Raw genomic sequence first — 15380 nt, 5'->3', positions numbered from 1 at the left:
ATAAATTTGTTTTTGCTGCTTTCGATAGGGGGCGCTAAGTCATAAGTTAATTGTTTTGTTCATTTTACTTCGAAATTTCAAATGTAGTGATAGGATTTTCTCAACAGAAACAGAAATCCCATCAAATTTGAAAGAAAAACCACAAGGGTGCAAAGCGATAGTTCCAGGCGTTCTGTTTCTTTCAAGAAAATTCTATTATTACATTCCAAATTTCGGAGTAAAATGAACAAAACAATGAACTTCTGACTTAGCACCCCCTATCGAAAGCAGCAAAAACAAATTTATGACTATATTTTGTCCTCCATCAACAAGATATTATATCTTATACGAGATCTAATTTGCTTAAAATGGTTGAGCCTTACTGAAGTTACAGGCATTTCAATCAGTCAGATTTCTCTCATCCCCCTATTTGATGCCGTAAAATCAAAAGTGACAATTCAAAAAGATAGAGAATTTTCCAAGGATTACAGTGAAGATTTTTTTCCTTCAAGTTTATATGAAACATTTTCGAGTGAAACTCATTTTTCTACTCGACGATAGCTATTATGCCCCCTAGCGGTAGAGGTATGAATTCAAAACAATTTCCAGTGTGTGTTCTTGTACACTTTAGTGGTAAAAATTTTCACCGCAAGTCTCTACGATGAGTGGATCCTGAAATATAGCCGCTTACCTCGCTTACCTCGCCCACCCTGTACATTCAGATATATCACTAAATATTTATTCAAATATACACAAGTATAATAAAACCTACAATGAAAACCATTCAGATATATATATATTCTTCGAATTTATCACATAGAAAAAAACCATTTACAATTTCTTTTACGTATAGATATCTAACTACATGAATTCTTGTATTTCCAGACAAATTGTCGAGTGAGGAAGAGTTAGAAAGTAAGGGTGATTATTATGCCCCTCTAGTCATAGTTGCGATACTTGCAGCAATAGCCATAATGAGTACGTTAGTTCTTCTACTGGTGTTGCTGAGGAGGCACAATCAGAACAAGGCTGCCATCACACCTCCAAGCAGAATAAGCCAATCTGCATATGACAATCCGACGTACAAAGTTGAGATCCAACAAGAGACTATGGGTGGGTATACATAACAGAATTTATGTGATTATAAAAAAAAAACTGAATACTCTATGTTTCATATTTGACATTTAAATATCGTTCTATGAATATCTATTTTCCCCCCGTTCGATGTTTAATGTCAAACTGACGCCTTCTCATCGAAAAATGTGAGATTTATTCTTTATTCTTTATGGTCACAGAAATTGGACGGATTTTGTTTTCTTTTTAATTTTTCTAATATGTACTACTATTAATGTTATGTTCAACAATTATAATTAATTCATGTCAAAAGGCGAGATATTCATTATTCACTACTCTGTCACAAAAATTGAACTAGAGTTTCAAAAAAATTTCCCGTTTTCGGCAACCGTCCGGGAAGTGCTCACTTCCCGGACGCTTTTTCTCTGAGGAGGTAGCATTTCCCGGCCTAGTCCGGAAAGTACGTACTTCCCGGACTAGGCCGGAAAAGAATCATAGAATCCATAGCAACCGAGATAACGGCTGACAGTTCATATGAAATTAGTTGTCAAAAATTTGCATGTTTTTTGATCGCAATCGCAATAAAATATGGAAAGCAGCAGCGATAGTGTTATTTTACAAGGTTGCCGAAAAAATATTGTACGCAACACGCCCGAAAATGGTTTTTTTGGACTCACAGACTTCCAGGACTCGCTTACGCTCGTCCTGGAATTTTGTCTATTCGTCCAAAAAAACCCTATTTTCCGGACTTGTTACGTAAATTACTATTCTTTTACATTTTCTTCAGTAAATGCTAATAGGAATATTCATTATGCAATTACAAACTCAAGAAAACTGGGGTATAATAATATATTAAATCAATCCAATTTTTCATCAAATTTTAGATTGGTCAGTTTTCTATAGAGGAGACTCGATACATTTCGTACCTACAGGCAACTATTTCATGACTAATTCCTCAAAAAATAATAATTGAGGTTCGTACTTAGTAATTCTGGTAAATTACAGTACCAGCTAGAAGCTAAGCTTTTTGATTAGAATCTCCCTTTGTATTTTTCTGAGATTGCTTGATGTAGGAGCCAAGAATAGAGTTAAAACTGTGGTTTTATTGCTACTTTATAATATATAGTGCAAAAGTTTTAATTTTTTCGTTCTTTTACAGGTTTATGAATCTGCGGATTTCCTCAAAGATGTAAATAATGAATTTAAGTTCTATTTATTAAGTGAAAAGATGAATATGTTATATATAAGGAGTTACAGTATTTTGATATGTAAAATAGAGAAATATATTATATTTATTATTTTATGTTGTGCATTTTAATTGAAGATTACTCCAAATTTATATATGTTGCTTCCATAATAGCCTCCTTTTTGAAATAACACACATGCGTCAACGAAAAATTGAATCATTGAAAAAAATTTTTAACAAATTATCAGGATTAAACTTTAATAATTCTCAAACATTTATGCCTTTTAAATTGAGTATAGAATAGATATTTTATGTCTTCTATGGGCTGAAAACGATTTCCTTAAAACACAGTATAGAAACACATGGTTCCTATACTCTACTGTGCCTCAAAAAACAAAATAGTAGATCATAGATTAAATCTTTTTAATTATGTAGTAGATGATCTGTTATCAAAGCAGCCTGTCACGGAAGCCATCCATAGATGGTGCGACAGTTGTGCATTTTACTAGTGCCACTTATTAGGGTCTGAACTAACAATTCATTCAGCTACTAGTTCATAGATGTACATACCGTCTTCTATGAGTAAATCGTTGAACTGATTAGATTACTCGACCCATTAGCTGCTGCTGCGGCTTCGAGCGATGAATTTCAGCATTCTACCTTAATTTTAACTAATTAGTTGATCGACTAGTACCTGATGGAGCAAAGTCGAAATTTTTTTGGTTTCATCTATGTATAGAATACTTCATACAACCATTCAAAGATAGTAGCTACCTTTTTTAGCGCCATCTATCGATATTAATGAAAGAATCTTTAAGTTTTAGTTAAGATGTCGTAGTTTTAGTAGACATCTTTGTTTTAGTAGGCAATCGACAGATGTCACAACATTCAATCCAATTTTGAAAAAATCATCTGTCATCCTATCAAAAAATTCCAGATGTAATTCAAAAATTGACATTTTTCTTATTGATATACACCTGTATTTTCTAATAGATCATCAAATTTCCCTTCTCCATTTGATATTGGAGATATTCACGAGCCAAGAAAAGTTATTTACAGTTATATGAATTGAGGTAATTGACCAGATAACATATTTAATAGCGATATAAGGAAATGTTATCAGAGATTAATCGTTATAATATTTTCATAGGATTAGTTCCGATAGTGGTATGCTATTTTTTAGTCTCTAAACAATTTCAGGTCGTCAATTACGAAAATATGGAAGCTTTGAGTCCTTTAGATCCTAGTTCATTTGCAAGGCCAGGTAAAACTATTTCCAATTGATGAATCCTAATGAAGTATCAACATTTTCCAGTAGATTTCAAAAGTTTCGTTTATTTTCAGAGCTTGCCTTGGTGACTGATATCGAATTAAATCTTAGTGTTAGCTTTGAAAAAAAAATATTCACTGGTTTTGTTATTCTAAAAGTACAAAAACTTGATGAAAGCACAAATGAAGTTGTAAGTAGTGCTACTGCTTCGCTACCACTGTGGACTAATAAGTTCAAAAGATTCTAGATTCTAAAGATTTGGCAATTCAAAAAGTAACAGAGTTGGACCTGAACATTGACGTGAAATATGAAATCGGAGAACAAGTTGGAGAATTTGGACAGAAGTTGACAATTGAATTACCAAGTAAAAGCAGTAAAAAGTGAGTAAAAGTTCGACAGCAAGGAATAAAGTCTCTTCCTGAAATATAAAATTCATCTTGCAGTTATGTACTCAAAATTGAGTATGAAACAAGTCCAAATGCTAGTGGCTTACAGTGGCTTTCGCCAGATCAAACTTCTGGGAAAAAACACCCATATTTATTCAGTCAGTTCCAGGTAATTAATTCAATGAAAACATTGTTCAGCTGAACAAAAATAACTATTGACTTTCTAGGCAGTTCATGCTAGATCATTTTTACCATGCCAAGATACGCCAGGGGTGAAGACCAAGTACTCAGCTACAGTAAGTAAAAATTCTAATTTAATCAAATCAAATATCAACCTTTTCCAATTGTAGATATCTGCTCCAGCACAATTAACAGTCCTTATGTCTGCAATCAGAGATCACATTAGAGAACTTCATGATGGCAAACTATTCCACTTTGTTCAAGATGTTCCAATTCCATCTTATCTCATTGCGATCGCTATAGGAGCATTGGAATCAAGAAAAATAGGGCCCCGTTCTCATGTATGGGCCGAAAAAGAAATAATTGAAGAGAGTGCCTTTGAATTTGCCAATACCGAACATCAGTTGCAAACTGCTGAAGCTATTTGCGGACCTTACGTTTGGGGCATTTACGATCTGTTGGTGTTACCTCCAAGTTTTCCCTATGGGGGCATGGAGAATCCTTGTTTGACTTTCGTTACACCAACACTATTGGTAAAAAAAAAATTATTAAAATAATAGACTATTTGATAGATTTTTCAAGTCACATAAATAGTTTTCAAAAAAATATCGACTCAGTAAAATTCAAAGAGATGTCATAACACTTTCACCTAACATGGTGTCGATGACCTCACTTGGATATATAAATAATCGGCTGTCATAAAGGAAAACGTTTTTGTTCTTTATTCAATTGTTTTCTTCTGTGGAGATGATTTCCATATAAGTAATGAACTTATTATTTAATCTTCATGTTTGAGGTTAGGATTCAACAAACTCCCCAAGTTTTCAATGACCTTGGAAAATAAATAAGTTAAAGCTAGGAAAATAACCAGTATATTTTATCGTAGAAAATATAGAAATTCGTATGAAAACTTGTAACACAAAGGAACGAAAATCAAATAATATACGTTAATATTTTCAAAAAGTGAAAATCAAAAAATCTGTGTAATAAACATTGTTCATTGGCAGTGCAAATTCATATTTTCCTAGGCAGGTGACCGATCATTGGTCAATGTGGTGGCACACGAGATAGCACACAGTTGGACTGGAAATCTGGTGACTAATAAGAATTTCGAGCATTTCTGGTTGAATGAGGGTTTTACAGTTTTCATTGAGAGAAAAATATTGGGGAGATTGCTAACGCCTCAGGAGCAGGACTTTCAAGCACTTGAAGGGCTTGCTGATCTGACAAACTGTGTAAGTATTTTTTTTTTAAAGGTTTTTCAATCCCTATGATACAATACGAAATTGTTATAATGGCAACACTGTGTATTTTTTTTTTGACATTTCTTATGTCATTTAGGTTATGCCATTCAATCATAGAAAGATATACGGTTCAACAGCATTTAAGAATTGTTTTATCAAAATCAGTTCTCATTTGTGAACACTGAGAGAAATTTAAGAAGAAATCATGGACGAAATTATTCATTTATTCGACTCACTATTCGTCGTATTGTAGACAAATTTGAAAGTGTCTAAACTATAATTATTATTATTGTTTATGATAATGTCTTGAGTATTAATGAAATTGCTATTCTCTGAAACTAAAATTTCAGAGAAATATCACTTTTATATGAACATCACTTTTGAATTTTTAATTTATTTAATGTAATTAGGTGGAAATTCAGTCTGGAAACAATTTTGGAATCCAGCAAAAAAACGTTGATAGCATATAATCATGGTTACCGTTCTTGATACTTATTGCAGGTTAAACGTTTGGGTAAAGATAATCCCCTAACAAAGTTAGTTGTTGATTTGAAAGGTCTACATCCTGACGACGCATTTTCCACTATACCCTATGAGAAAGGTCAAACATTCTTGAGATACTTGGAAGAAGCAGTCGGAGGACCAAGTAAGTACACAAAATTAGACACAAATATGACTTGTGCTATGAATTTACCGCCAAAGTTTTTGGTGAGTAGTTTCGATCTTATCATCATCAGACAGTATAGTGAAACCATACAAATAGAACTTGAATTTTCCATTATTATTGTTGTGATTAATGCAGAACCTTAGACCAGTTTAAATAAAACTTTAAAAGAAGTGAACGGTAACGCCTTTAGAGAAGAGCGATATTTCACGAACTGTGATTTAATCACTGGTATCAGAATGTCACAGGTAGTCACGGTTCCGAAAAGCGAATACAGAGCGTGACGGGATCACAGTTTGAACATTTCACAGATATTTTCAGGGCATATCATCGTCCGTTGCAATCGTAAATTATGAAGGCAGCCTAATGTTTTTATTGCTTCAGAACCTTTTTCGACTAACATAACTGCATATTTTCATGACAATCCCAGCATCGTAGGCAACTTCGCCTGCTTTAGGAAGTATTTTTGTAGGACTAGTTAAACAACAAATACTTGCTACAAACAAATAATAACTACTGAATTACTGCATAATTGGTGGTGGCAATAAAATTCTAATTTTATGCTTATCTTTGATAAACAACCCCAAAGAAATTCTTTCTATATTGAAGTTACCGACCGAAGCAATTAATGGTACTCTGTATTATAAAAAATAAACGAAAACACGTCAAAGACATATTAATAATAGGCGAAAGAATAATAACAGGCGAAAGACCAGCAATCTTTGGGCTTTCTTCACAAAAGTTGATGTAAATTATGCTACTTGTAATTTATGCAAGTTGAAATTATCTTTCAAAACCACCTCTTCAAATTTGAGGAAACATTTGAAAAATCGATATCCTTCTGTTACGTTCCTAACTAAATCTGAAATAAGGAAAAGAGTTGAAAATGTAAGAAAAATGGATGTTTTCATAATAATTTTTCATTAATTTTGCTTTGAATGATAAGAGTGACCAATTCGAGTTGCAAAGATAAACGAACTAAGGTTCGGGTGATTCATACAAATATTAATACCAAGCAACCTAAACAGTGATCACGTCACTGATATCATAAAGTAACGTTCACGTTTCACAACGTGATCTAGAAATCACGGTATTGCTCATCTCTAAACGCCTTAGCGGTCTAGAAAAAATGGTGGAAAAGGTTGGATATTTGACTGTAGCGATCAACTCTTTTGGATTTTTGAAGGAGATTGGCGAAGCTTCAGAATACAATTGACTGAACTGGCACTTTGTGAAAATTAAAATTATTGGGTCTGATAATATTTGATTGTATATAAAACAAATTTATTCAACTGAAGAATACTACAGTCACTTCATAAAATGGGCCTTACATTTTGAATGAATCCCAAAAATCAGATAAACGGAGAATGTAGACAACAAGCCGCCATTTTTAGGCTCAGCCAATCAAAAACGAGACCACGCGTGTCGCCACTGTGGTTTATTAAGCCACTGTATTATTAGCAACACTGAGCGCCATCTATGGAAGAACAGGAAGTTTGGCCAATCCATTCTTCGACGTCACGTGACGTGGCCTGCAATCTAATCAGTTTACAGTGAGTTAATGAGTGTATGCAAGTATAAAGTCACTATGAATCAGTTGACACGTGAGTGTCTTTAGAATCTAACAGTAGGAAAAGATAAATATAACACATAACAAAAGAATAAAAAGCCATTTTATTTGTGACGCAGTTGAGTTCTCTGGGAGATTTCATTTCAATATTCAGTTTGTGAATATTCAGTCAACAGCTAAGATGGTAAGTATGTTTTCTTTGTTGACATAAACGTTTTCAAATGTTATTTGTAGATAATTTCAGCTTATTTTCACGTCAACTGAAGTATCTTATCTGCACTACTCCTAAAAAATTCAGAAATTAATAATAATAATTAAGATTATAAATTCAAATGACTTATAAGCATGGGTCATTTGAATTTATAATCTTTTAAATTCAAATGACTCATACCTATGAGTCATTGGTATTTATAATCTTATTGAGTTAATTTCTGAATTTTTTATTGTAATGCATATTTTACATTGAGATGAAATTTTCGATTCATATAATAAAGAAATTAAATCAAAAAATTAATAATTTTTTGTTAATAAAAGAAACAGTATTTCCAAACAAAGAAGATATATCAAAAGGATTTGTGCAGATTTTTTTTAAAAAGAAATAAAAATTTGATTCGAGATGATGTCTATAAAAACTAGATATCCTAAATATAGACAGAATTTGCTGAGAATTTAGTTAGCGCTATTGTCAATATCTTGCCATGGCCACCTAGATCTCCAGATCGTTCGCCTATCGAAGATGATGGTTAGGAAACTGAAACAATTAGCCGATCCCCCACAAACATAAGAACATATTATTAATTAAAAATTCGTTTATCTTCTGTTTAATGTCTTCCAAATTATGATCAATATCCAGAAGGCTGACTAGTTTAATATTTCCGGTAAGTTTGGTCGAAAAACTTCAGAGCCTTCTTGGTCTGGTTACAGTCGATATTTCTTTCCTTACAAGTTGCAGTTTTTTTTTTGAAAAATTTAATTTTGTATACACCGTTCATATCAACTATAACTATAGCATATAGCTCAGGTGTGTCATGCTTAGATACCAGCAAATTCTATCTAATTCCTGTCGTTGAATTATATTTTTTCTCATTTCAAACAGCTCTTTTTTCTTATCATAACCTCAATTTGATTCAATCTTTTTTCTAGTCACTACTAGACTGCCCCTTGGACAATTTCGGCAATACAAAACTTCACATAGCGGTGAAAAATGGCAACACTGATGATGTACTGAGCTTATTACAGGGGGGAGCAAATGTGAATAAAAAAAATTCCAACAATCTCACCCCCCTACACGTGGCTGTGTCGACAGGACACTATCATTTAATAGATAGTTTGGTGGAGTACGGAGCAAATGTCGAAGAACAGGGTCGAGATATGTACAGACCGATCCATATGGTGCTCCGTTCTCCAAATAAGGTCGAATGCTTGAAAAAATTGCTCGAACTTGGCGCTGACACAAATGGAAAAGAGTGCAGCGGAAGCACCTTATTGCAACTGACCTTGAGGTTTAAATATAACGATGTTGGATTGGTCGAAAAGCTTCTGGAGTGTGGAAGTGACCCGAACATTGCTGACAACCTAGGAGAGAACTGTTTGCACACCTTGGCCTACAGCAGTAAATTCATGCAGAAGGCAGATATCAAAACTGTTTTGGGCTTGTTATTAACTCGAATGACGTCTGTTGATGTTGAAAATATCCAAGGAGAAACGCCCTCATTTATTGCTTCAAGAATTGAAAATGGTGTCCTTGCTGGATTACTTCTAGAACGAGGGTGTGATACGTTGTCCAAATGCAAAGATGGTGCGACTCCAATTGAATTGGCTGTCGAGGGTGGACAGTCGAAGGCGTTTTACGAAATGTTTTACAACCGATTATCAATGTGGGAAAAAGCTGTTGTGGTGTCTTTACTATGAACCTTTATTTCTTTTAATTCGTTGTCATTCTTCGTTTAACCAGGAATGTCTTGTGATTGATACAGTAATATCAAGAGGTTCAAAACTGAATTAGTGATATTTCATTTTAGATGTGTATACAGGGTGAGTCAATATAGCCCAATCGCTTGATAACTCTTGGAAATTTTGGGCTAGGAGATAAACCAAACCAAAATCTGCGTATTTCATTTTGTCAAAATTGAAGTTTCCGAATGTTTTGATGATTTCTTTGATTTGACTTATTTTCAATTGATATTATCAGCAGGTATTAAGTTGAGTTAATAGCTATAATTAAGAGTTTTTTATAGTTTGGAAAATGTGATTATATTATTATTATTATTATTTTTATAGTAGAAAACTTCTATTCTATTGTTTTGTAGAATTCTGTATATTTATAAAAAATAAAGCAAACATATTGAAAAACCTTCTTTTTTATAGTCTGAAAAATGTGATATAAGTTAGTAGAAATTTCTTATATTGTAGAATTCTGTATATTGATTGAAAAATAAAGCAAACCCATATTAAAAAACTATTTTTATAATCTAAAAATGTGATATAAGTTAGTAGAAATTTCTTATATTGTAGAATTCTGTATATTGATTGAAAAATAAAGCAAACCCATATCAAAAAACTATTTTTATAATCTAAAAATGTGATATAAGTTAGTAGAAATTTCTTGTATTGATTAAAAAATAAAGCGAACAGATATTAAAAACCTTTTTCTTTTTCAAACAAAATCATTCAAAAAATCTATATTCATCCCATGTTTAGATCATTTGATTTCAGCCCTTGAAACGAGATTCTCGAAAGAACATGTAATGCCTTTTCTTTGTTCAATTTTTTGCCGAAGAATTAAAAATTACTAGATATTGAATCTTTCGCATAACATTGAAAATTTAGAAAGTGAATTGAACATTTGGAATGAATATTCATCTAAATCACAAATGGATGAAAACATAAAAATTGAAGATCTTATCGGACAATGTAAATTTTCTCCTGCTGTCAAAGAATGCCTTATTCTTCTCCTTACATTTCCATGTACTACTTGTACTATAGAGCATAGTTTCAGCACTTTGCATAGAATTAAATTTTAGTTTAGAATAAAATATGCCTACTCTGTTGTATAGCGATCAAGTATTTCGTCTTCAGAATTAATATAGTTTTTATGAGTTGCTTTTTTGCAATTTATGATTTGTTAATTTTGATAATATACTTATTTGTTGCTTTCACAATCTCGAGCAATTCTGTGTTATTTTGAATCATATTTTAGTAGCAAGTTTTAAACTTTATTCTTTGAGTCATTCAGTGTATATTTCAAGATTTATTATTCATTTATTATTTTTATAAACATAGTTTTATCGAGCGTATATGTACTTATTTTTTATTTCGTTATTACTCGTTGATTCTTCTTTATTTATTAGCAATTATAATAATTATTTCATTCCGTTCTCCATATTTGTTATATTTTATTTTTTTGTGAATTGTTTCATTGAATGTGACTCGTTTTGAAAAGAGTTACCGTATTATTTTACATCACCCTATGTTGTTGATGTTTTAAAAAAATGTTGAAGTGGAAAACTTCATAATTTTTATTTTGCACAGTCCTCCCCCCACTTATGTATATAAATACATAAATAGAAAGAAACGGAATACTAATATCGTCTACGACAATGATGGACGCGTTATCGTTTTTCAATAATTTCCATTTTGCCCCCCCTGAGAAAAATTTCTGCGGGCGCCCATGCAATTAGATATAAGTTGTAGAAATAAATTAATGTAGTAGTAAAAATAAATTAGTGTAATAGTTGAAATAAATCATCTGTAAATAGTTATTTATAGTTGTGTACCTGAAATAAATTAGTGTCAGCCAGAAGTACCGATTTAATTAACCGAAAAACGTTACACTACATTAAAATTAATAGTTATTGGAAATACAAATGCAGGAGGCATTAATATTCTTCCACGAGTCCAAAATTCAAAAACGAGTGTTAGACTGATCATTCTGTACAAGTATTATAGTTTATTTTCTCTAATTCACTGGATTTTTATTGAAATCAACTGAATATCTCCATAAATATCGTTTAACGAAATTGAAGTTGAAAATTGTTGGTTGGCAGAACTGTTTTCTGTGTCACAAATTTGACAAACACATAAATCCGTGACAGGAGAGTTCCGAGTACCAACATATAATAATGAAATATAACCATGAAATCTGCATGAAACTGATATATTGCCCAACGATTTTGTTCTAAAGGGTGTTTTTTTTTAGAGCTATTACTTTCTATTTTGATTCAAAATAGAAAGTAACCACTTTCTATTTTGATTCCTACGTAATAACGTGGAAATCTTCTGTTTGACAATAGTTATGTGGATGGCATATTGCATATTTGCCGAAACATCAACCAGATTAGTAATATCTTTTGATATTTATATACACTTGGAAATCGTACTTCTTCCTTTTCTTTCATTTGTGGCATTACATTTTAAATATGATTTCTGGCATATGACCGCCACGGCTGGCTCGGATGTAGTCCAATCTGAACGTCCAATTTTCGATGACAACATTTGTGGCCGTATATCGGCAATAACACGACGAATGTTGTCTTCCAAATGGTCAAGGGTTTGTGGCTTATCCGCATAGACCAATGACTTTACATAGCCCCACAGAAAATAGTCCAGCGGTGTTAAATCACAAGATCTTGGAGGCCGATTCACAGGTCCAAAACGTGAAATTAGGCGGTCACCAAACGTGTCTTTCAATAAATCGATTGTGGCACGAGCTGTGTGACATGTTGCGCTGTGTTGTTGGAACCACAGCTCCTGGACATCATGGTTGTTCAGTTCAGGAATGAAAAAGTTAGTAATCATGGCTCTATACCGATCACCATTGACTGTAACGTACGGACCAATGATTCCACCAGCCCATAAAGCACACCAAACAGTCAGTTTTTCTGGATGTAACGGTGTGTCGACATACACTTGAGGATCAGCTTCACTCCAATTGCGGCAGTTTTGTTTGTTGACATAACCATTCAACCAGAAGTGCACTTCATCGCTAAACAAAATAAAATGGACGTAGTGCGCGATACGTATTCCGCACAGAACCATTATTTTCGAAATAAAATTGCACTATTTGCAAGCGTTGTTCAGGCATGAGTCTATTCATGATGAACTGACAAACCAAACTGAGAATAAATCACTTGACAGCAGGGAATGAACAACAGCTTGCCAAATAAAAAAATGCGTCAAATGTAATTTCAATAATTATAAAAAATTAATTTTAACTCAACTATAATAACAATAATTGTAATGTTGAACAATAGTTGTAAATTTAAATGAATAAAAGAAAATAAAAAAATTTGATAAATGAAAAATCGGAATAGTTTGTAAAGTTTGTTGAGTTGTAACAATGTCCAAAAGTTATTTGTATATCTTTTGTGGTTTCCAAGATATTCCCATTTCTCTTAGAATAATTTCAGGAACAACCCCTCGAAATTTTCTGACGTTGATCGGGAACACCCTGTATATTTACATGTTAATTTATTTATGTATCCAAATTTTACTGTTTCACATTTCAATCTCGTGAAATAATCAAAATAAGGCTTATATTTAATGTTTTCCAGGTGTTTTTGAGCCCTTCCTACGCAAGTACTTCGACACTTACAAATTCAAATCGGTGGACACCACAGATTTTAAGACGTTCTTCATCAAGGAGTTCTGCCCCTGCGGCAAAGATAACAAGGTGAAACACATCGATTGGGATCTGTGGCTCCACGGAACAGGGCTACCACCTCACATACCCGACTACGATACGATAATTGGTGAGGTGTCAGTACAGCTCTGCTCGAAACTGTCATCGTGGAACGAAACTGCTGAACCTCCTCCAATCACTGCTGAAGACGTGAAATCAATGTCTGCCAGTCAAATCATCTATTTTCTGCAACTGGTGCTGGACGAACAATCTGTTTGGAGTATAATAAAGCTGAAGGAAGTTGAAAAAATCTTCTCGTTGGCCAAGAATAAGAATTCAGAGATCAAACTGAGGTGGCTGAGGATTTGCCTGAAAGCGAAGTGGGAGGAGAAAATACCGGTAGTTTTAAGTTGGTTGAACGAAGTTGGTAGGATGAAATATGTTAGACCGTTGTATAGGGACTTGTACGGTTGGGAAGCTGCAAGGAGTAAAGCTATCGACAATTTTAAGGCTAATAAGAGATGTATGATGCATGTTTCCGCTTATACTGTTGAGAAGGATCTGCATTTGAATGAATAAAGTTCTATAAACTGTTGGATTTAACTATTTATTTTAATACTAGGTCCCCGCCCCGGCTTCACAAGTTCTGTCAGTCAACCCAAAATACACCCTTCGAAGTGTCAAATTATACTCTAGATCAAAAAGGCTTTTTTTTTCTGTAAGATTTTTTCGAAAATATTTTGTTGTATAATCTTTAAATTTGGTGCAGTCGAAAAAAAATGTTTGGCCTGAAAATTTAATAGGGACATTTGATCACACCGAATACGAATCCGCAATCAGTTTGCTCCTAAAATGTCTCGATTTTGAAACATTTCGAGTTATGTAGGAGAATTTTCAAGGTGGTTTGATTGGAGAATATTTTTACCGATAAACCTTAATCATTATGGTCTAGAGAAAATTAATTATCAGATTGCATTCAGATCTATTAGAGCAGTAATGGCGGCACTTCAATTATGGCAGTTTTTCTTCAAAATCCCGAGAATTCAATCAATAGAATTTGCCTGTAAGCCATCTATACGAAATTTACTGAGGTTAATTTTGCCGCAACAAACCATAAGTAGAATCCTATAATATCTACCTCCATACTAAGGCTTGGTTTGAACTACTTTTTCTAGATGTCGCCCTATAGATGAATTCTTGATGAAAATCTGGCGGAAGCGCTGTACTTAACCGTATCCGCCCAAAAGACATTGGATGTAACAATTTATTTTAATACTAATTCCCCGCCACGGATTCACAATTTCTGTCAGGCAACCCAGAATACACCCTTCAAAGTGTCAAATTATACTCTATGATTGTTCGCTCGGTCGGAGGAAAAAGGCGTTTTCTTTTTTCTGTGCGATTTTTTCTAAAATATTTCGCTGTGTAAACTTTAAATTTGGTGCAGTCGAAAAAAAATTTTTGGCCTGAAAATGTAATAGGGACATTTGATCACACCGAATACGAATCCGCAATCAGTTTGCTCCTATAATGTCTCGATTTTGAAACATTTCGAGTGTTGTAGGAAAATTTTCAAGGTGGTTTGATTGGAGAATATTGTTACCGATAAACCTTAATCATTCTCTTTTACCCTCAACATAGTAACTTTGGCGAGAGGAAGGTCTTCCTTATATACTGCATTCTTGTCTAGAGATCCATCTTTGTCTGGAGATTCATCTCAAAAGTTTGGGGTATATGTTTAGTAGCATAGTATAAGGAATGGATAGTAAGCCAACCGCCGTTTGGTTGCATATATTCATAGACCCATAATAACATAATAATAACAACATATAACAATAACAACATATAATAACAATGTTATTATAGGTCTATGAAATAATACGATAATTCATTCAGTGGCGTGGTTGAAAAAGGGTCGCATGACTTTGCCCACAATTTTTATGTTATTATTAAGTTGACACTACATTTCAATATTCGAATATTCATTGAATATTTATTCGAATAATTGCGTTTTGCATTACGATAAAAGTTTGAATGATCACTTAACTCACCACTCAGGAATAATTAAAACAAATTGATAGATACAATTGAATTCAAATTATTCATATAATAGTAGCAAGTGGTTTTCATCCGAAGAAATATGAATAGAATTGGAATATAATCAATGAAAGAAATATTAAATTGAATATAAGATTCAAACATATGAA

The 15380-nt window shown here is 33.1% G+C and overlaps 3 protein-coding genes across 8 annotated transcripts in view; all 3 read left to right on the top strand.

The window, feature by feature from the left end:
* The window catches only part of LOC123688605 (putative epidermal cell surface receptor), a 31916-nt gene extending 29560 nt beyond the window's left edge, over positions 1-2356 (top strand). For 2 of the 4 annotated variants that reach the window (XM_045627197.1, XM_045627199.1), the window contains 2 exons: positions 865-1092; positions 2213-2356. In XM_045627197.1, coding sequence (XP_045483153.1) covers positions 865-1092; positions 2213-2220 — 236 coding nt within the window. In that variant the 3' untranslated portion in view covers positions 2221-2356. Of the gene's footprint in view, positions 1-864; positions 1093-1937; positions 2042-2212 lie in introns of those variants that run through there. The other 2 variants (XM_045627196.1, XM_045627198.1) reach the window with 1 other exon arrangement.
* Positions 2357-3142: 786 nt separating this feature from the next.
* Positions 3143-13768, top strand: LOC123688607 (leukotriene A-4 hydrolase). Of its 3 annotated transcripts, none has more exons than XM_045627203.1 (10): positions 3143-3312; positions 3423-3503; positions 3584-3699; positions 3750-3889; positions 3953-4064; positions 4123-4191; positions 4246-4608; positions 5104-5310; positions 5821-5965; positions 13106-13768. In XM_045627203.1, exons 2-10 carry the CDS (start codon positions 3458-3460, stop codon positions 13750-13752), a joined length of 1845 nt encoding a protein of 614 aa, XP_045483159.1. In that variant the 5' UTR covers positions 3143-3312; positions 3423-3457; the 3' UTR covers positions 13753-13768. The 3 variants fall into 3 exon arrangements, with proteins under 3 accessions (XP_045483159.1, XP_045483157.1, XP_045483156.1); XM_045627201.1 differs by having other exon boundaries at positions 3390-3503; XM_045627200.1 differs by having other exon boundaries at positions 3144-3312; positions 3440-3503.
* Positions 6964-9797, top strand: LOC123688608 (ankyrin-1-like). The gene is made up of 2 exons (XM_045627204.1): positions 6964-7737; positions 8697-9797. The coding sequence occupies exons 1-2, from the start codon at positions 7735-7737 to the stop codon at positions 9462-9464; spliced, it is 771 nt and encodes a 256-aa protein (XP_045483160.1). The 5' UTR covers positions 6964-7734; the 3' UTR covers positions 9465-9797.
* Positions 13769-15380: the final 1612 nt, after the last annotated feature.

Source organism: Harmonia axyridis, chromosome 1, assembly GCF_914767665.1.
Source record: "Harmonia axyridis chromosome 1, icHarAxyr1.1, whole genome shotgun sequence".
NCBI lineage: Eukaryota > Metazoa > Arthropoda > Insecta > Coleoptera > Coccinellidae > Harmonia > Harmonia axyridis.
Note: the sequence above shows the minus strand (reverse complement) of the source record. Positions and strands in the feature narration are given on the sequence as shown.